At 28.1% G+C, this 25,051-nt stretch overlaps 1 protein-coding gene across 2 annotated transcripts; it reads left to right on the plus strand.

Annotated features, from left to right (window-relative positions):
* Positions 1-371: 371 nt before the first annotated feature.
* On the plus strand, positions 372-24,740 carry LOC135925923 (phosphatidylinositide phosphatase SAC2-like). Of its 2 annotated transcripts, none has more exons than XM_065461506.1 (18): positions 372-489; positions 535-615; positions 661-857; positions 907-1,098; positions 7,263-7,334; positions 7,799-8,104; positions 8,401-8,653; positions 8,747-8,814; positions 9,030-9,141; positions 10,642-10,834; positions 11,187-11,264; positions 11,502-11,622; positions 14,999-15,127; positions 15,947-16,133; positions 16,623-16,782; positions 20,520-20,664; positions 23,665-23,850; positions 24,428-24,740. In XM_065461506.1, exons 1-18 carry the CDS (start codon positions 393-395, stop codon positions 24,560-24,562), a joined length of 2,712 nt encoding a protein of 903 aa, XP_065317578.1. In that variant the 5' UTR covers positions 372-392; the 3' UTR covers positions 24,563-24,740. The 2 variants fall into 2 exon arrangements, with proteins under 2 accessions (XP_065317578.1, XP_065317579.1); XM_065461507.1 differs by having other exon boundaries at positions 23,665-23,827; positions 24,428-24,523.
* The last annotated feature ends 311 nt before the right edge of the window (positions 24,741-25,051 follow it).

Below are 25,051 nucleotides of genomic sequence, written 5' to 3' on the forward strand. Positions count from 1 at the left end.
AAAAAACGATTAAGATTTTGCACAAAATAATATTAGGTAAGCCTAGAGATTTAGCAAATATAAATCCAAACCATTTTGATTCACGAGCAAAATATTGAGGCAAACATAATATTATTTTGGGTCAACAATCTAGCAATTTTAAAAATCGACCCAAATTGAACTTTTTAACAACATTATTCTATATAATTAATTTATTTCAAAAATATATAACCATTTGTTTTAAGTCATATTTGAATAGGTAGATATTTCAAAAAGAATACATTAATACTGCTTATATATAATGTAAACTAAACTAAATTAACTCTAATGATATAATTAAACAATGCCTTATCATTAATTAATTTATTTATTACTTTTCCTTGTGGTGATATATCAATCCTAAACATATGTGAATGGAAATTTTTAATACAGATAACTTCTACATATTTTGGAATGGAATATCTAGTCTATGGTGCAATAAAAAGAATGGACACTTTGAAATAAAAAATAGTTTTATTATTTCCATACTCTAATTAGTGCTTATACTTTTTTTAGATATAAACCCTCCTGATGATTCAGATTTGGAATGCTTAGGATTAACATATGGACTCCTTGGAAAATTACAGCCATTTACCAGTAAATTGCTTAATGCTATGTTTAAATAATAACTATAATATACAGATATAAAATATGGTGGTTTAATTGTTATCACAGAAAAGACAAATCTTGATTGTATTTACGAAAATAAATCAATAATTCGCATAGATAAAATTTCAATTTTGCCATTTTGTGAAGAATTATTGAATGATAATAATGGCATTGATCAATCAAACAGTGTGTCTATTTCTTATGAGCCTAAATTATTTTATGATTTAGCAGTAATATTTAAAATTATTTATAAATAAATATACTAATTATTTGATTTAGACATGTAATAAACATCAATCATATAAAAATAAAAATAAATTAAGTAATCCATTACAAAATTTATTTCCTGGAACTAGCACAATTAAGAAATTAATTCCCCTATCTTCAAATTCCAACAATATGTTACCTCTTCAAAAAACATGGACCTCAATCAAAGCAGCTGCAGAAAATGTTTTACCAAACAAAATTCCAGTTTGTTTAAAAATAAGAAATATTTTTTATTGGATTGCAATGATCCATTTTTTTTTCTGATTTAATTAAATATTAATCTGATAATCAAAAAATTATAGAAAGCCTCTTGCAGAGTTGTTAAAATACTTTAAATGAATCTAGATATAGATATCATAAATAGTGATCTGCATCGGGCCTAATTTTTCAAGCCCAGCCTGGCACGGAATTTTTTTTAAAAAAAGTTTTGCCAGCCAGGCCCAAGCCCAAAATTTTTTTAAAAAGTTTTGCCAGCCTGAACTCGAAATTAATTTTAAAAAAATTTACCGGCCCGGCCAAGCACGAATTTATTTAAATATAGAAATTAATTTTTTTTATAATTTCTTAAAATAAAAGACATATGTTCTATAGCATTTAGTTTCAATAGATTAAATCAAAATTTTATATTTTACATAAAAAATTAAAATATTGATAAATTTAGATATATTTAATAAAATTTCCAAATTCCGACCCCACACGGCCCAAAATTTTTATAAAAATATTAGGCCCAGCCTGGCCCAAACCCGATTATTTTAAATAGAATTAGGCCCCAGACTTGGGCCGGGTAGGGGCCAGGTCTAACTTTGCAGATCTCTAATCATAAATACATTATCTAAAATATATCCTATATAGTTACATTATCCAAATGTATAGAGATACAATTTTTATTTTACTTGGGTAAGATATGCATAAGGTTCTCATTGCTGAGAATCTAATTGGGAATATGGATGATATTTCCCCCATTTTTAGTTATTTTTAAAAAAACTCAATTTATATATAAGTGTTTATTTTTATAGAATCTTTTTATGTAAATTTTTACTTTCAAATCTAGGAGATATAAATGAGATTAGAGGTTTGCAATAGGTGGGTTTTAGCCAAAAATTTTGCACCCTCATTGCTTTGAAATTCTATATTGTTAACCTACCCACCTGCCTGTCCACTCGTTTTTTTAAATTTTTTTAACCTGTCTGCTCACTTATAATTTTTTCTAAAAAATTTACCCAACTGCCCATTTATTTATAAATTTTGTTTAACCAGACTGCCTAATGTTTAAAAATTATTTTAATGACTGGGTTTGGCTCTTTATTTATCTATTTTAATGTATTTTTAATTAAACATATATAATATGCAATATTATGAAACAAAACTATTATCTTAAATTAATTGAAGTCTGTTCTGCTTATATGAGGTTTGAAATAATTCATTTATTTTACTTATAATATTTTCACTTATTATTTTTATTTTTACCTAAAATAATTAATGGCTCACAATAAAAAGTTATTAAAATGTTAGTGTTAAAACAAATTGTTATAACTATGTTTAATTCCTCTCATATTATTTTAATTTTTATAATATAATCTGGGTTCCAGCTAGACGTCAATAAGTAAAAAAAATATTTTTTTTCTCTTTTTTTTCAGTAACCCAAAATTTAGTAATCCACCAAACATTCAATTCGGAGTCGATTTTCAATTAGAAACAACGCGGCTTTCCCGGTCACTAACAAACTTAAAAAAATATATTTAAAAAGATTATATCTAAAAATTTATTATAAATACTAATGTTGTTAAATGGCTCGATCTAAGCCGATTTTTAAAAACGGCTGACTCAATAAAAAAAATTTCTTAATCACTTCTTTTCTAACGCATCATCCAGCTTACTTCATTTTAAAAACATCTCTAAGTTTCTCCCTCCTCATCCTTTTTTCCTCCTCAAAAACTTTTACTACATTCCTAAAATATTTTATGCCCTTCGATCCACCTCAATTTTTAAATTCCCCGACTCATTAAAATCATTCGAAATCTCCGTCAAATCTCTTGCCGAAGAGATCCTTAATCTCCGCTTTAACCATAATTCATGGTTACTAGCATCACTTCCATGCATGCTCAGGGGTATCGGCTTACGCTCACTTCTAACTCTTTCCATTAGTGGTTTCATCGTCTCCCCTTTCATCTGACTCACACATTAGCCATCTTTCTAACTTTCCTGACCCCTTATTAGCTGAAGCCCAGACCATTTGGGATAATTCCGTTGTCCCAAATACTCCACGACCCTCCTCTGTTCACAGAGAGACTGAGATATTCCACTCAACGAAGACTAACGAAACTATGGATTTTAAAAAATTTCAATTTTAATGCCCGGATTGGATTATCGTTTAACCTGTCCTTATTTTATATTAAACCTTCCGAATCTTTAAAATATTTCATTTTAAATCATTTTGATTCTACTGTGTTTTAAAAAAAAAATGATCTTTCTTCTCTTCTCTTCTCTTCTCTTCTCTTCTCTTCTCTTCTCTTCTTCTTCTCTTTCTCTCTTCTCTCTCTTCTCTTCTCTCTTTCTCTTCTCTCTCTCTCTTCTCTTCTCTTCTCTCTCTCTCTCTCTCTCTTCTCTTCTCTTCTCTTCTCTCTCTCTCTTCTCTTCTCTCTCTTCTCTTCTCTTCTCTTTTCTTCTTCTCTCTCTTCTTTCTCTTCTCTTCAAGAGAAGAGAAGAGATTCTTTCTTTCTTTCTTTCTTTCTTTCTTTCTTTCTTTCTTTCTTTCTTTCTTTCTTTCTTTCTTTCCGTCGCTTACCTAAAATCGAGCCTTCACGACGACGATCTCACAGTTTTTCACCAATTGAACCACCGGTTACGAGTTTCTGGAAATCATACCCTCTAATAACCTTGATTTGTTGCTCTCCGCTGACGAGCTAAGATTTGCTATTGGATTACGGTTCAATTTCGAAATTTTTCTACCGTACCAATGTAAATATTCCGAAACCAGTGTCGATAGCAAGTAAGACATTGTCGCTTTTGTCGAAGCCGTTTTTCACGGCACACCAAATGCAACGACATCATATTACTCGCCCTCAAATTAGCAGGCATTCCATCTAGACTTGAACCAACCAGAATTTTTAGAACCGACGGAAACGCCCTGATGGAATGTCCTTGATTCCTTGGTCAAGAAGTCAGCTCCTGGTTTGGGATTTCACCTGCATTGACCCAAATGCACCATCTAACCACAACGTCGATGCCATCGCCCTCGCAGAATCTCGAAAAATCATCAAATACAGTTCCTTAGACCCTTCTTTCTTATTCATACCCATCGCCTGCTCTATTCTCACCACCTTAGGTAGCAAAGCTCAACGTTTTTTTAAAGAATTAGGCAAACGGATTCGCGAAAAACCCGATCAGCCTAAGAAATCCCTCTTCTTACGTCAAAGACTTGCTACCATTATTCGCTCTAACCATCTAAGTATTATCTCTTCCATTGAATAACCTTCCATATTCCTAGCTTCCTTTTTTTGTCCCCTATCCTTTCCCGTAAACTCTATTTCTACATTTTTCACCTTTATTAATTTTATCTTTTAAAACAATTAATTGTATGCTATTACATTTTGATAACATATTATATCAGTAAATACTTAATATTTTAGCCAGAAAAATAGGCCCATATTTCTTTATCTAAAAAATACCCAAGCTAATAATTAAAAAAATTGAATTTTTCAACCTAAAACCTAGATCATATTGAGCCGATTAACAACATTAAAAGGTAGTATGAAAAGTGAGAAAATTGTTCATCTATAGAGTGAGATGCTCAATTTGAATATAATGAAAGGTTTAATATTCTATTAATTTTAAAATTCAATTTTAATTCGTATTAATATTCATCAATATTAATTAAAATCAACCTCCCCCCCCCCCTCGTCCTCTAGTTTATAAATTGTCTATCAAAAAAAACATATCAAATATTTTCAGATTAAGAAGAGAACAATTATTTTAAAAAATAATCTTAAAGATAATTATTTCTGTGCTAATACTGAAATACTCGTCCCCTATGCATTAAAATATGATTGAGCAAAATATTCACAATAAAATATTATATTTATAAGTTGGTACTCGGGTGTATGTATTTCGACCAGATCGACCCATTTGGCTGGGTCGGTTCTGATTCATTTTTTCGACCAAAAACCACAGTCGTGGACCAACTATTTAACCTCACTATCACATATTATTAAATGAATTTAATTCAAATATTAGTGTAAATCCCCCCATCATTTCAAGCCAAAAAATGTAAATTAAAAATCTCCCACTAATTTTTCTAGAAGATTTTTGTTTAATAAGCACCTGAATATGACTAAAAATACTGCATTGCTAAAAAGCAATAAATCATAATCAATCAACATTTTATTATATAATCTTTTTTAAAAAATAATTTTCAGAAACATTTTTTTTAAATATACTACATAAATCAAATTGAGATTAAATATCATTTATAATTCTATTTTTACTTAAAATTAATGGAAAATAAGTATATTTACTAGCTTTTATTTTTTTTCTCTTTAGCTTTTGCCTTTTCTGGTGGTAAACTCCTTCAACATCTCTCTCCACTTTATGTTATTCATACAATCTCTTTTATCTAATTTATACTTCTTTATATTGGCTCTAACTTTATGGCCCCATTGAAGTTTTGGCCTTCCTCTTTTACGTTTGCCCATCACCTCCAAACTCTCAACCTTATTCCCTATGTAGTTCATAGGCCTTCTCATTGTGTGCCCATACCACCTAAGTCTGTTTACCATTAACTTAGTCTTAATTGGCACTACCTTTAAACTACTTAGTATTCTTGTACTGCCCACTTTATCCTTTCTTATATCCCAGCAATCATCCTCAGCATTCTCATCTCCATAGTTTGTAGACTTCTCTCGTCTGATTATTTGGTTGGCCATGTTTCCGAACTATATAGAATAGTTGGTTGTACTATGGAACTGTAAATTTTTCCCTTTAATTTGTGTGGGATTCTTTTGTCAAATAGCACTCCAGATAAAGATCTCCATTTTAACCACCCTTGATTAATTTTACTCTTTATCTCTTTTTCTATTGTGCCGTTTGTTTGTATAGTGGAACCCAAATATTTGCAGCTTTCAATTGCCGATATCTGCCATTCATTTATATCAATACTCTCTGTTTCATCTCCTCCTATCACCATATACTCCGTCTTTTCTCTATTTACTTTTAGTCCGTGCTTTTCTGGGATATTTATCCAACTCACTAATCTTTCTATTAGCTTATTACAACTCAAATTTTATTTTCCAATTTTAAAGTTTAACAATATATATCCATAGGAGGGCGTTAAATGCCTAAATATGAAAATATCATCTTAAAAACACAGAATGATTATTGGTTAGCGCTTTTTTTTTATATTTCGATATAAATACTTGTAGAAAACCTAAAATTTAAAAATGAATAGGCTTAGATTCGAAAAATAAAAGATAACATAAGGCACATATTTCTGGCGATATTGATTAAAATCTCTTCATTTTTAGTTTATATGTGTATATTTAGGTGTTGGCATTATCCTAAAAAATATTTTGAAAATATTATGATTTGACCAAAAGCCGAGCTCAAAACCGACCACTTACTAAATATTCGATTGACTAAATTTGCTAGTTGAAAAATGTTCATTTTTGTTTTATATATCTATAACTACGTATAAAACATTATCCCTAAAAATATTAAAAAAATATCATGATTTGATCAGTAACCGATTTGAAACCGAAATTCTTTATTTTTGGTTTATACGTGTTTTTTAAAACAAAATATGATTTATAATTATATAGTAATTTTAAATTTTAACGGCTAATATTTAAAATTATTTATTTGTTTATTATTTTTTACGTACTTTTACTTTACATTTTTTTTCTTTTTAGTAAAATGCTAAAATATTTTTTAAAAGATTATAATTTATTAAATTTTTTAGAAGTTTTTATTTTAATGAAATTAAAGGAATTTTCTAGAAAGGTGGGTGGGGGGGGGGATCCTTTATATCATCAGGTTTCATAAATAAATTCCTTAATCATCGAGTTTTTAAAAATTAATTTCTATATCACATTTTCCAAACTTTTATGAATTTTATTCGTTTTGTCTACTATTATCTTCATATCTTAAATATATTATCCTTTCGACATGATTTAGATTTTGAAATTTTATTTATCAATAATTTTTACTTTATTTTCATCATCTCTAGTAATATTAAGTAAATTTTTATTTTTTTAATCACAGGAATTTCTTTATAATTTATCATATATTAATATATTTAAATTTATAAGATTCAATTTTTGAAAGTATAATTTTATTATTCTCAATAAAATTTAAAACAAAATAATTATACCAAGATATTTCCCGGACTAGTTATTTCTGAAATTAATGAATATGATGATGTGAAATTAGCCAAACGGATTTATGAGGTTTGATAATTATTATTGATTTCTTGTCTGTTCAGTGAATCTCATTTATTTATATATAAATTTGTGCCTATTGACTTAAATTTACATGTTAAATGGGGAAGGCCAACCAGACCCTATTCAACACCGCTCCACAATCCAAATTTTTTTTTCAAATGTAATCAGTTGTGATTTAGCGACAATATAACTATATTCCATTTGGGTTTTTAAATTATCAAATCTTAATGAAGCCCATATTTTTGCAATTTCTTTCGTGTTTTGGGGGTCTGAATTTTACTATTTATTTTTCCAAAATATTTCAATCAAATCAGTCATATATCCCTGAACTTACAGAATATATTTTTTAAAGAAAGTTGTGAGAGGGGAAAATTTATATTTTTAGATCGTTAGGAGAATAGTCTTATAATATAAACTTTCTCATATTTCCCAGTATTTTCTTTTAAAAAAAAATTGACCCCAAAAACTAGGAAATCAATAAATTGTTTAATAACACCGATTCATTTTACTACTCTCGCGAAGTGGACCTTACTAACTCGGCCCAAAGACTTAAGGAATTTAAAGAAAGATCTAAAGACACTCAAGCTTCCTATTCGAAAGATAAAACGAAAATGGAGGTTGCTGTTACTGTATCAAGGGATGCTAAAGGGAACATATTGAACACATCATTTAAGGAGGATAGTTTTGCACTACCACCACTATCATACGATTGGAAAAGTTGTGACGAAAGATTTTTCTGGAATTTTAACATTCTAAAAGACGTGATATCTATCATGGTAATTTCATGCTTCTACGATGTAAAGTTATTTAGATTAACAATTTGAAAGAAAATTGTTTATATATTTTTGGTTAGGGTTCGCTAATTATATTAATAAGGTGCAATTTAAAATGGCTACCCATTATAAAAGATTAATTTGGTCTACATACCCAATTTTCGTAGAAATACAATGCCAATTCAATTAAAAAATATATAACGTACCAAATGACGTTTTAAATTTAAAAAAGGATGTGAAAAATTATAAAATAAGTAAATAATTAGAAAGAACTTAAAAAAGATATTTAACAAAATAAGTCACAAGATCCCCATCAATCATCCCATTGGATACTGCCAATAATATGTGGTTACGTATCACCACCCCGATCCATCGAAAGTCACGATTTTATTACTCATTTACCCACTCTATCTAGCTCGTCATTTAGCCGAAAATCTGTTTTTGATGAAACAGCTATAGGATTTCGATCGAAGGATGATAGGAAAGATGTAAAAATGAAGGATGTGAAAGCCACTTTTTGCTTGATATCTAGGAGAAATAGGCACAGAACTGGTAATTTATTTGGAAAAAAGCAGAAAAAAATAATTAATAAAGTACGAAGAAATAGAAAAGAGTGAAATAATCATCCTTTTTTTCATACATAAGGCACGCGTTATAACAGGAGAGGTATCGATGAAGAAGGAAACGCCGCCAATTATGTTGAAACAGAACAAGTTTTTATGCTATATATATTTTTTAATAAACTATAAAATTTATCGAAAGAAAAAAGGTAGGGATGGGAAGAAGAAAAAAGGTGCTGAGCGGCCTCTTTGCCTCTGCTTTTATTTATCTGCACAAACAAATCCTTTTTACTAATTATTTTACTAGCACTTTTTTGATGAATACTATAGTATTCACTTATATTCATTTTCTTATACTACTATATTAGTTAATTCGTGTAGCTAATCACGTTATTTCCTTCGTTATGGTGAGAGGTTCTATTCCTTTGTACTGGACCCAAGGAGGCATGAAGTACAGGCCTCAACCTACATTGGAAAAAGGTTTGTTAAATTGCTAATTATTATTTTTCCATACTTTATTTTCATAATATTTAATATTTGAAATTATTTTTAAATATTCAACATGTTCCTTGTGAAACTTTTTTTTTAAACTTTATTGCCAATCTTTATTCCTTTTTTTTTAAAATGGATAGTGCATTTTATTTTTCACTTTTGAAAACATTTTTAAAAATTTTATTTTCCAATCGAATATTTTAAATGATTTTATTATTCGCACTAACACTAATAATAATTTTATTTCAAATTCTAACTCCAGTTAAAGAAAGGGAAATGATATACTCCCGATTTCGTTGAATTCCTTTGATAGTTCTTAAGTATGCATATACCTTTTCTGCCTAACCATTGGAGGCAGGATGACAAGGAGAAGGAAAAATATGTTTAATACCTCTTTAATCTTGAGTTCCATTAATAGAGATTAAAATTACAGGATTCCCCATTTTTGTAAAACCTTAAGACAGTTTTTCTAATACTAAATAAATTCTATCCATCAACAATTATTATATAATATATTCTGTAAAAGGACCTCAAATAACCACGTGTAATTTTATCCAAAGGTTTTCTGTGTTCCAATTATTTAACTGGGCTTTCTTAAGTCTTATATTACATTCTAAGCATTTATTACTAATAGGATTGACCATATAAGGCAAGTATACTTACTCACAGGCCGTATTTTCTTAATTCTTATATGACCTTTGTGTAATTTTTGTAAAATTGAATACTGCATATGTCATGGAAGCAACTATTGGCTTTTTTTTAAAAAAATATATCATATAAGATGTGAAACATTTTTAATTTTTTAGAAAGGGTTCAAAATCAGGGTGTATTTTATCTTTCTTTTGTCCATCTTTAATATATCCATTCTAAACAAAGAAGGCTCCTTGGTTCCTAATATTTCTTCTGAAGTTTATCATATAAGGGGGTTTCCTGGAAATAATATCTAGGTTACCTCAGCCCTTTTAATAAGTTCTTTGGAAATCGATTCAAATTCACATCTTCTATTTTTTTAAAATTTAAATATGTGAACTATAGGTATGTGTTTCTAAAAACACCGTACTCCCATTGATTTATTCTTAGAATTTTTTGGTTCCGAAAACGGCATCAAGAGCTACTATATAGAATATATTTTCTCAGCCTTTGAATGAGTCATCAAACCAATTGCAATAGGACGCCTATCTCCTGACTTGATTTTTTATTTTAAAATAGCTCTTAATCTATATAATGCGTCTGGGATCACACCTATATCCGTTCTTATTCACTCCATTTGAACGGCTTCATCTTTCTTTAGCTATTTAGTGCCCAGAAGGTTGGAAAACCTAGCTTTGATTATAGATTCACGGTTAATGGGTTCTTGGGATTTATTTCTTCCCTTGTATCAATAAATTATTAATAAAGTTGAATGGAAGATTTCTCTAAAATAGATTAAGTTTATAATTTAATTAAAAAAAAATTTTCCAGATATATTATTTATTACTCTTTCTATAGATGTGAACGAGAATTTTTTGGCCTTCAAACGTCATTTCGACCGAGAAATACGCATATACAAAAAAGTAGTTATCATAAACCTAGCCGAACAAACTGGTCGGGAAAAATATCTGTCAGAAGCATATCTGGATAATTTGTTGACTTATGATAATCCTCTGCTTATATACGTTACCTTTGATTTCCATGAATATTGGTTTAAATTTAGAGAAAATATTTAATCATTTTTTTTAATATATGGGAGATAAATAAATTGTGAGGTACTTTTATAAATCTATTTTTTTTTAGTATAAATCTTTTTCTTAAGGATTGATTTAAAATAGTAATTTAATTATTTTCGAGAAGTTTCACTCTCCCTTATATAGCCTTCGATTTTCATAACAATATTGTTTTAAATTTTTAAAAAATTAGTATACTTGTCAGTTATTTATGTATATCATTAATCTTTACGATGAGAACACTCTGAAGAGTAAACAAAAACAACCGCTAATCTGAAATTTTTATTTGTTATTTATTATATTTATATCAACTAAATTTTGATATAAAAGTCAGGGTATGAAGTTCGAGAACATATCGGTTCTGACGGAGAGTGTGGCTGACATTATTAAACAAATGCAATATTGTTGGTAAATTATTGGAAATTTAATATAAATGTACATGAGAGAAAAGAAAATTAGTACACATATTACCCTTTTCCTTTTATTTATTAACTTAAAACTATAATTTATGTCGGAATAAAATAAGGAACAAAGATGCTTCTATGAGTGGGGTTTATCCAGTTGTTATAAATAATGAAAGGATTAATTTTAAGGATATTGTGTCATTATGATTATATATAAAAATTAAAAATTACCTCTATTTAGGTTCGATTCTAAGGGTTTTATATGCTATCAAACCTCCGTTTTCAGGATAAATTGCATAGATTGTCTCGATAGGACTAACATGGTTCAAATGTCTTTGGCTAAGATCTTGTTAGAAATTCAGGTTTTCTATTTTAGATGAAAATGATGTATGAATACGTTGTATCAAAATATTAATATATTGGTCAAACTCAAAGTAAACCAATTTCTTTCAAATTTACGCCTTGTTTTTAAATAATGAAATTCTCCAAATAATTATTAAAAAGATTTATGTAATTTTGCTAAATGAAATCATACTCAAATGACCAATAAACTTTAAAAATCCCTCATAATACAATATTTATACTGTTTTCTAAAATATATATTTAATACAACATTCCACTTACTACTGAGGGAAGAGCTGCACATTCTAACGCATCAATAGTTTATTATTTTAAATGTTACCTATAAAATTTTATTTATTTTTTCTTTATATTGTCATTGTGAATTATTCCCTCTACCTTATAATTTTCCCTATAACACCGACATATCGTTGTTTATGTTATTGGAATGAACTATCCATACCATTTAAAGTTTCATTTTTATATGCGATATAATAGAAAGTATATAAATACTTTGAATGCCAGTGATAAATATATTATGTATTTCGCCTAATTTATAGATAATAGGTGGTATCTATAAAATTTTAGTCTCATTTTATTTTTTAGAAATATCGAATATGTTTATTCTAGGCACTCAAACGATCATATGTAATAATCTACCAATAATATTTTAGAGTATTTGACCGAATTAAGTAGTGTGCATTAAAAGCATGTTTATCTTATTAAGTTTCAATTATTTTAAAATATTTTGTATCATAAAGGAATCGAAAACAAAAGATTTTTTTTATTACTAAAATAAATAAATATAATAATTTAGCTAAGTCATGGTTTATTTTTTAATGAATTTAAATTTTATTTAATATTTCGCCCAGTATAAATTATATTAATTCTCATTTATTTTACTTCCACTTGCTACATTTGAATATAAATATTACTGGTCAGATTTATAAAATAATTTATTCAATTCTGGTAAAAAATTATATATTATATTATATATAATATTAAGCCAAATTATTGAATTAATTGGCGATAATTAAGATTGATTAGTTAAATTTTAATATAGGATTATGGTCAAACCATAACATCAAGTTTGGAAATATTTTCAAGAAGTACGCGATGGTAAATCAGTTAAAGCGGTATGCAGGTTTTGCAAGATGTCTTATATTACCCACGCTGATAGAATGGTCAAGCATTTATTAAGCAGCTGTACTATGTACCCTACCATAATTAAGAAAAATTTTTATTCAAATTCCAAAATATCAATTTCTACAAAAAATCACATAAATGTAATTTGTAATACTTCTAGCTCAAACCAAGAATTGTGGGAAATTAGTGAAAATGATTATCAAATTGAAAATATTTTGTCTTGTGACTCGAGAAAATTTGATTTCATTTTCTCTGATCAATCTACAAGCAAGGCGATTAAATGCAAATCTCAATCTTGTAAAACTAGTTTCATAGATAGAATGAATCCCAAAGAAAAAAATGAGCTCGATCAATTGTTTGCAAAGGCTGTATATGTAAGCAATTTACCTTTTCACATCAATGAAAATCCCTAAATCCAAGAATTCTTTAAATAATTACGTCGTATTTACACTTTACTCAAGCGAAGGCAGCTGGCTGGTTACCTTTTAAACAAAGCGTCAGGAGATATGGAGGCGAGAGTTGCAGTTATAATCGATAAATCTCCTCACTTATCAATTGTATCAGATGCCTGGAGCAACATTAGAAACAAGTATTATTAATTTTATGGTAATGACGCCTGTTCCAGTATCCTACAAATTTTAAATACTGAGGAAATTGTCATACGACAGATTATATTTCCCAGGAATTTAAAATTGTAATTCATGAATTGAATCCGGTAAAAGTATATTCTTTAGTTACTGATAATGCCGCTAACATGAAAGCAGTCTGGAGAATTCTAAAATCTGAATCTATTTACAATCATATACAATGTTAGGGTTGTGCAGCGCATACTTTGCAGTTATTCTTTCACGATTTTGAACGATTGAGACTTCAGTTACCATATTTCAATAATTAAAAAAATTGTTAAATTTTTCAAGAATAAACACATACCAGCTGCAGTATTTTCCTGTAATAAGAATCAACATGGTATACCATCTACATTAAGTACAATTAAAACAAGATGGGCATCGTCAATAAAATGTATGGAAGAAAGCTCTGAAAGCATCAGTTTTTGAAGAAGCAATATGTGATATTTGTTCTATAGAAATTACAAATAATATATTAAATGAAGAAATATTTTGGACGAAAAATTTAAATTTTTTAGATATACTCCAAACTTTAGCTACCTCATTGTTGAGAGTGCAAGGGGATAAATGTACTTAAGCTCACATAAAAAGCCAGATGCTTAATTTGGAATAACATATCATGCCATGATTCTATATTTTATCCATCTGAAGAAAAAAAATTGAAGTTATGTTTAAAAAAAATGATCTAAATACATGTGCTCACAATGCTGCTTATTTATTGGACCCCCAATATCAAGGGGAGCATCTTATTAGTGCTGAATTTGATGAAGCATGTAATATAATACAAGAATTAGGTATTTTACAAGGTGGTGATAATCAAAATATTTTAAGTGATATAATAAATTTCAAAAGTAAAAGCGGCATATTTAATAGCCAAAATATGTGGAAAGTGTTAACTTCCATAAGAAACAATCAGATTTCGGCCAAGATGATGGAATGCACTTTGCCCATCTTGCCCATTAGAGAAGTAGCTAATATTTTACTAATATTTCCTAATTCAACTTCTTCTTCAGAAAGAAATTGGTCGGTTTGGGAAAATATTTATACGAAAAACATAAATCGATTGAAGATTTCTACAACAGGAAAATTGATAAAAGTATACTATAATTTAAGATTGATTAAAAATATTAAAGAAAATAATGATATTGAATATGAATCGGAACAAGACTCTGCTGCGGAGGGCGAAACAACTATGGAATGAATAAAAAAATATTGTGAAATATGATATTACATAGATTTATTATAATATTATATATATACTAAATAAAGTTAATAATGGCGTAAAAAACATTTATTTGAATTTGACCGTATTTGACCGGTCAAATGCACAACCCTGTTATGAACTTTTATTTCAAATGTTCTTTAAAGTGATATCTGGCATGTTTGAGATCTTACATGCTAGTCAGAATAAATTTTATAAGGTAAAATATATTGTTTTTTCAATAAAAAATTACTTTCGAGATCATCACATCTTATGGATGTTACTACTCTGTTCAAAAATGAAGTGTATGATTTGAATTTTTACTTTGTTAGAGAATATATATTATATTATTCTTGGGATGATATATACGAATTTAGGTAAAAAAATCTTCTAATAATTTTGAAAATAAATAATAAATATTTTTAGTTACGAAAAATAGGACTCTTAGCTCCCGAAACTCCATTTCCCAGGTCTTTAACTTTGATTTTTCAATCTTCTTGGGCAAATAATGGGGATGCTTTGAGTGTTCAGTATGCTGGAACTGCTGCTTTAAAGGTTTGATTTTAAATTTAAAAGTTTTTTTTAAATAAAAGAAAAAATAATAAAAAAGGGAAATTTCAAATATGTGTTTTGTATTGCCGTTATTTTATAGTAATAAAATATTTATAATGAGTGATAAGACAACCCTACCCCCTCCTATTAGGGAGTAAAAATGGTAAAGAAAGTCTAATGAAATGAATGAATGGCAAATAAAATACACATTTTTGATGATCAAAAATTATAGATATATGTATGATATATTAAAAAGTAGTATTCAATTCGAAATGAACACGAATGACGTTCTAAAAATTAAGATAGTCGTAATTTTAGCTCTATATACTTGGTTAGGTTGTCTTTAGCGATAATGACCACCTTAACTCTTTAAGGTTCAAATCAAGGTTTCACACTTTTCTTTTGAAAATTCCCACAAATACTTAACCCTGTCCAACATATCGCATTTTTTTTAGGTTTTTGTTGTCTATGTCTTCTTTTTATAAAAGCTAGACATTTTTGGATTTAATGATATATGACTTGGCGCATTGTTTTGTTGAAAAATAAAAATCCTTTGTGGAAAATATGACAATGATACCTTATTAAATATCATAATATGGATCATGTTACCTAGACATTTTACCATCCGACAACCCCACAACATAACACCTGTTAGGAATTCTAAGGCCCTTTTAAGGCAATCAAGTTTAAAGGCTAATGCAAAGCATTGGCACGCACGTGATAATATTAAACATAACAGATTATGCAACTTAAAAATTCGAAAATTTAAGTAGTGCCGATTAATTTGATTTACGAATGTTAAATATTATTAATATATCCTAGGGTGATTTTACCCGTACAGGGCAGAAAAAACTGACTTCCTTACTTAAAGATGGTTACAATTCTGCCGCTAGGTATTATGCTAACCAATTTCGCGACGCTTACAAGCAAATAGCATACCAAACACTCCAAAACGCGTGTCCCTTGGCTTTAGTCGAGGCAGAAGAAATAAAGGAGGAAGGATTCAAAGGTTTAACATAAATTTTAAATCTTTTTGCTTCAATGGGATGTTCGAATTTTTCAAGTCATAATTTGACTAAAGAAAAAAATACATTTTTGTAACCGATATTAATATTGTTAACACATTAAAATCATGGATTTAATTTATAAAAAATGAGCTATTGCTGGTCTCAACTGATTTTGAACTATTTATTTAGAGGATGGGTGGGATATAAATTGATAAAAGATTGAAGGGAAGAGGCCAAATGATTAGCTTGAAATAAAATCCTTATTTTTTTAAAGATATATTTTATGACCTTTAATTATAATTTTTATAACTTATGAAAAAAAATTGTTGAACCTTCGTTAAATTCTTTTATAATAATATACATTATCATTACGAATGTTTGATTAGCAAAAGAACTTAATTTTTTTTTCTTATTAAAATTTTTTCCAAAATTTTTATATATATAGGGCTTTCAAAACTAAACATTTATATAATATGCATATAATGATGTAGTATCGTCTTCACATCAGACCGATTTCAACGTGAGAAGGTTGTTTTTTTCGAGAGATATTCCGGCGTTTAGGCGATTGCTTAGGCCATATCTCATGCCGGAGGAAGAAAATAGCGTTGAGGACGATTATCCTGAACCCGACCCGTATTTTGATGATGATAGGTTCAATTCATTTTCGGAAACAGACTTATTCTTTTATACTATATAATATATTGAAGACCTGCAAGCCCAGCTCGATTAAAGACCTGGGTAGGCGAACCTAGCTAAAATTAAATTTTTAACCCCAAACTAGGCTGGAAAGTAGGAGAATTTCTAAACAAAATACCAGATTGGACCTTAAATAACCTAACTTTAATAATTCAGCGGACCACAAATTATTTTTTAGAAACTCAAACCAGTCCTATTAATGGATAGCTCTGCAGGCCGCAAATTTGTAAGGGGCCGGAGAGCATGCTAGCTCTAAAAGTAAAACTACAATAGAATTAAAACTACTTAATAATATGAATTAACCCTTTAGGTTCCCTCGTAAAATTAATATGATGCAACACGATATTTACTAATTTTTTTATTGATTCTAATATAATATAATATAAAACACACAAAAAAAGTTTTTTAAATTCAGAATGGCGGCTCTCCCTGGTGGTTTTAAATTCATATCATTGACACCTTATGGAAACTTTCGAAACAGTTTCTATTTTTATTTAGACATAGTGGTACGTTGCATGATTTGCACGACCACCTTGTTCTTCTGGGATTTAACTTTGTACTACAGAAGGTACACCTTCGTGAGGTTCCTGCCTGATTGATGAGCTGAATTTTTTAGTCTAATTTCTGGTAGGATATAAGGTTTATTATTTTTTCTTTGCATTGATATATAATTATTATCATTATGAATATTATCATCCCTATTAACATTTTTACAGTATGCCAATTCGCTAGCAATTATTTGTCTTCGGAATTCTTTCGATGAGAGTTTATTATCTGTAAGAATATTGTATATTATGAATGAATTGATAATCGCCACATCTATCAGCCAAAAGAATATTGGTAGCCACCATTTTCGCCACTTTCGCGAAATTTCATATAAAGACTTTAAATGGTCGAAATGGTCAACAGACCCCATATATTTATTATACATCTTTATCATTATTGGACATTTTACGTCAAATACTTCCCCTTTTTTATTTTTTCTCTTCACAGTATCCACTGATCTCGGATCAATATAATTGGACATTATAAATACGTCACGATTATCTCGCCATTTAATTATACTTATATTATTTTTGTCACTTCTCCAGTCAAACTCACCTCTTTTTAATTTTGTTTCCATATTCTTTATGGGCAAGTATCTCCTATTTTTGTTTAGTGTTCCGGTAGCATATATACCTTTCTTTTTTAAATCGGCCATTAGAGTATAACTCGTAAAATAATTATCGAAAAATATTTTATGATTTTGAAATCCTTCACAAAACTTTGTTACAACATTATAACCAAGATTACTTTCAACCTCTTTATTTTTCCCAACATAGATATTAAAATCATTCATATATCCTGAAATATCGCATCTCATCCAAACCTAAAAATATAGTTTAGCCGAAATAAATAATGACAAAATTCACACATCCTTGAAACCGCGTTTCGTGGGTTTCTTAGACATGTATTGCCTAAATCCTATACGGCCTTTGAACCTAATCATTCCTTCGTCAATTGCTTGATATTCCGAGGGAAGAAAACATTTCAAGCAAGAGGAACGGATATTATCAATGAATGGTCTTATTTTGTATAATTTATCATAATTTTCATCATTTCTCGATGGTTCTAAGATATTGTCATTTATATGGATGTGGGCCATAAGCCAAATAAAACGTTTTACTTTCATTATGGATGAAACAAAATTGTCATGGAATTCTGGTTTAGAACTCCAATAATCTTTGTAATTTGCCATAGTTTTAATTCCAAAGAGTATATTAAGACATAAAAATTTTCTTATTTCTGTAGGAATAGTTGGTTGATATTTAATATTTTTTTGTTGGGCATATAAATTGGTATTGAATGAAATTTGTTGTTATTAGAGAATCATTAATAAATTTCTTATATATATCTGATGGATACAATGGGTCCGTTTTTAAAGATGATATTGGACCTGATATTTTATCAAATTCTAATGCTGGTTGTGAAGAATATTTCTTGGACCAGATAGGATTATTATGGTTTGTAGCAGATTGATCATACGCATCTTGTTCAGAATTGTCATTGTCATCAATTTCAATTTGATAAGGTGTATCCGATTCATAATCATCACTATCAATTTGGTAACGTGTATCCGATTCATAATCATCTTCGGAATCAGTGGATGAGTTGTCTAACGAAGAACCTTCAGATGGAATGTCCAGATAATCATCCATATATATAACAAGCTAAAATTATTGCGAAATGTGTTGGCAAAATTTATCAATTATTTAAAAAAATAAATATTAAAAATATTGTTGTTAAGTGGCAGTGGTTAGTTTAATATACCACATTAAAAAGATCAAAATAATATATAAATATTATTTATTTGAGCAAAAATAAATATTAGAAAGATAGATAAAATAGTGAGGAATATATATATTTAAAAATATTTGATAAATATACTTACTTATAATTAAAATTGGAATTTTAAGAAAAATCACCGTAAAAAACGTATTTTGAAATAAAGGCGCGAAAAAAAAATTAAAAAATAACTCCTCCACAAACATATGAAAAAGAATATCTTTTAATATATATTCGTGGTGGTTTTATTTTATATGATCAACTCCTTTAGAAGATATAAAGGTTAAAAGGTGGTTTTATATTTGCACTACCGCGACCGAAAGGGTTAATATCTCATTTTATTCCACTTATTTACTTTTATACTATACATATTAATTCTTTAAAAAATTATACTTTTAACATTATTAATTTATCCGAAAAATATTTTGGGAAAGGATGAGTTACTACAGTTATAGATTGAGCTTTCCCATGAGACACTTTTGAGCTGCAAAATATTTATTATTTTTAAATATACAAATGATATATATTTTAGCAACTACCTCATTTATAAAAATAAGCCATAATGGAAAATAGTTATAAAAAGTTAGTGAAATTTATTGACAATTTAAACAAATAGAGAATGGATTAAAATTGCAGTAAGATCCGTATGCTTAAAAAGATAATTTAAGTGGGACAAAGATCTATAAACATTTCAGATGTATTTATTAGATAAATGTATAACACACTTGCTATTTCTTGATCTTCATTTATATGTTTTTATGCATAAGCTAAGTTTGTTTTCTTCATAATGGCTAGCAAAGACGTATTTTCATTAAATATATTCATGATTTCATCATTTGTTATTTGTTTCTTTTTTCTAATATAATTTCTTACCATATTCAAATTTCAATAAGCAAAATTAAATTTTAGAAATTACCATCAAAAATCTCTTATTAACCTCTGAGAAGTAGCCCCAGACCCTCAATGGCTTTAAAATTTAATTTTATGGTAGTTTATATTTTTTGTTCAAATAAAGATAATTTTATATAGAATAGGGTTTAATCTTTTACATAAGATAGTTATTTGATAATTAAAGCCTTATTTTTTTTGATAAATTACAGCATTTAATAAAGCTACTTTTGAAAGTATAAATCATATATTGTGTTATAAAAATTTTATATATTTTCCGATATTTAAAAAAATCATAGCCGCATATGCATTAGGTATACATATTTGGTTAAAAAATTAACTATTAAAGTTGAGTACTCTAGAAGAAAACGCCTAGGCTCGCAAGAACCTCGGGTTCATAAGATCCCCGGTCTCCCTTATTGTAATATGCAAATACATTTTGACCAAAAAAAATTACATTTTAAAAATATTTCACTTAGTTCCGATAAATCGATATCATCTAGTCCTATACCTACGCAACAGCCTAATATGATTATTAACAGATCTTCGGCGGACCCACCCTTTAAAACGTTTTATGATGATACATGTTCCTTAAACAAATCACCGGCAACCAGAAAAATATCGGTATTATAGTTTATTTATAACAAATATGGGATATAGTGACGTTTTGGTCTATTTCATAATATTTAGATATAGTAAAATGGTAAATCTTCAAAATTATGATATTTAAAATAAAAATTTTTTTAAAGGGCCTTTATGCTAATATCCAATCTAAGGTATATGTTTCGCAGTCATAAAACTGTAGATATTTGACTATCTCATCTTTTTAAAAGTTGCAAAGGTATTATTCAGGGATGTGAACCCGGACCCTTAACCCTCGTATTTTGGCTGAACCCAAACCCGGACCCTTTTTAAAAGTGGAGGGTCCAAGGGTTCTAGGTGTCATAAAAATTTTATTTTATAAAAATATTTTTTTAAAAAATAAATATAAATTTTATTAACTTTTTTTATGGAATATTTTATCTTCGCGTTTTTCTTCCTGGACTTCCATTTTATTTAGAGATTGATATCATAAATTATTTTCCAGTGTAATAATATTTTATTATGTAAATTTATTAATATGCCTTATTATAGAAATACGTTGACTATTTTGAAAGTGAATTATTTTGTAGTACAAGTAGTAATATTTTAATTTAAATGATATTTCACAACACGTTGGTCATCATTTGTATTATGCTAGAACGTATTAAGTTTGAAAGATTTCTGTAATGATTTTATTATAGGAGCATGTGAAGTCATTTTGTCGGAAGATGATTGGTGCCAAATAACCTTACTTGTGTATTAGTTCCTTTAAAAATAACAATATTAAGATTACAATCAGAACTATGATGTTTATTTAATTTTAAGGCATATGGTTTAGATGCCAATTAGATTTAGAAAAATTTACAGTCCTTTTTATACGAAATATTAGAAAACATGAAAATTCGAGAGCAACAATATTTGCAAAATAGTGTTGTATAATATTTAGACCCTCGATATCAAGTTTTATTGAGTATTGAGCAAAAACAAATTGCTAAAGACCATCTTAAGGATTTATGGCATAAGCAAAACTCCATTATTTACAATATATTGGAGGCAACCAATACCTATTAGTTGTAGTGATAATAATAATAAAGATAACATTGATGATCTTGAAATTTTACTTTTAGATAGAGAAAAAAAAATCAAATTATCATCAGATGGAAAGGAGGATCAAAAAATGCCTATTGCATCTTTAATAGTAAAGTTCTCAGGAGTTAAGAGAATAAATAAGGATATAAATATTTTAAAATTCTAGGAAGAAAATTCTTCAATATATTCGGAATTATATATCTTATCTAGAATCTTCATGGCTGTACCGGCGACACAAGTACAATAATTTTATAAAGATAACTATCTATTTTAGGTAAGAGTAGAACGTGAATTCATCTTTGGAATATATATTGTCTACTTTCGTGGAAATCTCAAGGATGTATTTTAGAAGATATTATGATTGTGCAAGAATATGAAAATATAAATTATTTCATTTTTAAATTTTCCATTTGTTAATTATGAATATGTATATATTGAAGTATAATAATAAAAATATTATTTTGAGACATTATTTTTACGTTCCCTAAACCTGAACCCGGGTCCTTTCAAATTTTATCCTGAACCCGGACCCTTTTTTTTCGAAGAGTTCACATCCCTGGTATTATTACATTAAAATGGGACAATAATACCGCTTTCATTTAAATATAAAAGGTTTTTAATATAATTATCCCGAGACCTGCAGGCCCGACCAAATATTTTTTAAATTAATCCGGACCGAGCCCTGTAATATGTATTTCTGCAGGTTTCTGATAATTATAATTATACTTTATGACCACTAACCAAATATATCTAAGAATATCTGGATTAAAAAATTCTCTAAATTTCCCAGGAAACAATGTTAAAAATGAATACCCAATTCTTACTAAAAGCGTCTAGTGTACTGATTTTATTGAACCCTTTTAAGAATTTCGTGGAATCATTTGTGCACCCATTTTGTGTATTTATTCTCATTCTTTTATCTCCATTTTTTATCTTTTTATATGAATATCTATTATAATATAATTTTAGGAATATTATTTTTTGTTAGACTTTTTAATTATTAAATTAAGACCAATAAAAATCAGAGCACTATATTAAACTAGTTAAAAGTGTTTTGTATTCTCACACAGTGAATGAAAGAAATCGAAGAGGTAACTACAGGTGAAAATATATCTAGGCACTTTAATAAATATATTCCCACTTACTTATTGGATGAATTTTCTGATGAATAGGTAGATCAAATGAAATAGATAAATATGATGCTAATTATCTTAAAATAAAAAAAATGGTAGAACTAGGGGAAATGTTAAAAGATTTAACAACCAACGCTTATCATATGTTCGGCTCAACGACAGTTAATTATTAAACTATTATTGACAGATCCTGACAAGTTGTAAAAAATTTAAGAAGTCTCAAGTGTAGAATCTTGAGATCATTGGAATAAAAAATTCATCGCGATAATTGACTGAAGGCACAAACTGGTGTTCCGCGGGTTTATACCAAAACGATTGTTAAAGTTGAAAGATTGCTGTGTGACGGATTTTGTAACCTGTAGGATCAGTCCCCCCACTTAGAGAATGCATGCCCAAGTTTTACTGATCTGAGCTTACCTGACATAAATTTGCATATTTTTCAGCTTTCAAAATATTTTCAAGACTTCGACCTGGTCCATAAAAATATTTTGAACATTTTGTCAACCCTGCCCAAAAGAATTCCTATCCCGTGGGCCAGTTTTAGCTAACCTCTACTCTAGACTATCTTTTTTAAACTTTTAATCTTCTTCGCAATTCTTTTATTTAAAGTTTTTACCATTTATTTACTTTTAAAAGAATCTTTTATATTATATTATCCTTATCGGGTTTGCATTATCTTTTTACTATTTTCCACATCTAGCCATCGAAATCATTCTTTCTTTATGAAATCTTTTATCTTTGAGAACCGATTTAATCCCCCTTTACCTATCATTATATTTTTTTATAACTATATCCATTTTTAACACTTCCTTTTTAAAAGCACCCTTCATTGAGTCACAACAAATCTAGTTCTAACCTTATAACAACACCTATATACCTTCCTTCTGGCTGGACAGATGTTCTTAATCCTGGTATAGAACACGATAATCTCAAAATGAAGTTTGTGCCATCACCTATAAATCCTCAAGAAACAATTGTCAAAAGTATTTCGAAAGATATAAAAGATGTGAGTTAAACATTACATCGTATCAATAATCGATATAAAAAATTGAGGAAGTATTTAGATGGAAAAGTTTATAGAACATATTTTGTAACGTATCTACCAATGACAGGAAAAATAAGAGTAAACAATAAATTATATTCTCAGTACCATTTAAGTTCCTTAATAAATTTTGACTAAAATAGTTTAAGTATTAATGGAATAAGAAATTTAACATATTGAAACTTGTTGCCTATAGATCATTCATTGCATAAGAATTAGTTTGTTATATCTGAATTTTCAAAATTTTGAGTTACCCCTTTGATGAAGTGTAATTAATATATATATAATAATTTATATTTTAGGATTTTAAATTCATAAGATAAAATTTTTATATTTACTACTTATATTGTAGTAATTAATATTTTTGAAAAATAACATGTAATTTTTTTAAAGAGTATCTGGGAAAATTGAACTGCTGGAAGAATTTTTTTTTGAAAAATGATTTATGAGATATGGAATAAATAAAACTTAAATTTAAAAAAAATAATTGCGAGTTTTCTGAAAATTTTACCTCAATTTATTTTTTGCGAAAAATTACAAGGTTACAAATGATAAGAATAATGTCAAGAAAAGCCAGGAAATTATGACCGATAGTACATCATTACATCAAGAAAGGAAAAGATATGATGTTATGAAAGCCAAGCTTAAGAGCCGGACTAGAATATTAGAATTATAATATAAAGAAAATAGTCGATGAAATACCTGAGGTGAAAAAATAATGGTGACATATATTTATGCAACTATTTTTTTAAAATTGATGGATTATCAAATTAAGGACTAATCAGTTTGTATACAACGTTTTTTATAGATAATTTTACTCGTATAAGGTCATTGAAATAATCAGGCGATTAGTAAATTATTTTTTTAAAAATCAGTATTTATATCATATAATATATTTCTTTTAAAAAAATATGTATTTATTTATATAAAAATCTGTATTTACCCACTCAAAATTATGCAATTTATTACAGATAATTATCACGAATAAAATATCCAATCTTCAATAACCTTTTCTTAAGGCTCACATTCATAAATTTATGTATTTATAGTAAACTCTTTATAAAAATGTGTTTACTTTACGTTACGATTTTTGACACTTGTGAGTTGTGATATATATTGTAGTATTTGTATATTACTTTTAAAATTGTAAATCCAAAATATTCTT

This window comes from Gordionus sp. m RMFG-2023, chromosome 3, assembly GCF_954871325.1.
Source record: "Gordionus sp. m RMFG-2023 chromosome 3, tfGorSpeb1-WG-v2, whole genome shotgun sequence".
Lineage (NCBI taxonomy): Eukaryota > Metazoa > Nematomorpha > Gordioida > Chordodea > Parachordodidae > Gordionus > Gordionus sp. m RMFG-2023.

Coding starts and splice junctions, on each gene's coding strand:
- LOC135925923 (XM_065461506.1), top strand. CDS start 393: ATGGAAATTTTTAATACAGATAACTTCTACATATTTTGGAATGGAATA. Junction 9,142..10,641: donor TCAACCTACATTGGAAAAAG/GTTTGTTAAATT, acceptor CTCTTTCTATAG/ATGTGAACGAGAATTTTTTG. Junction 23,851..24,427: donor TTTCGAAAGATATAAAAGAT/GTGAGTTAAACA, acceptor AAAAATTACAAG/GTTACAAATGATAAGAATAA.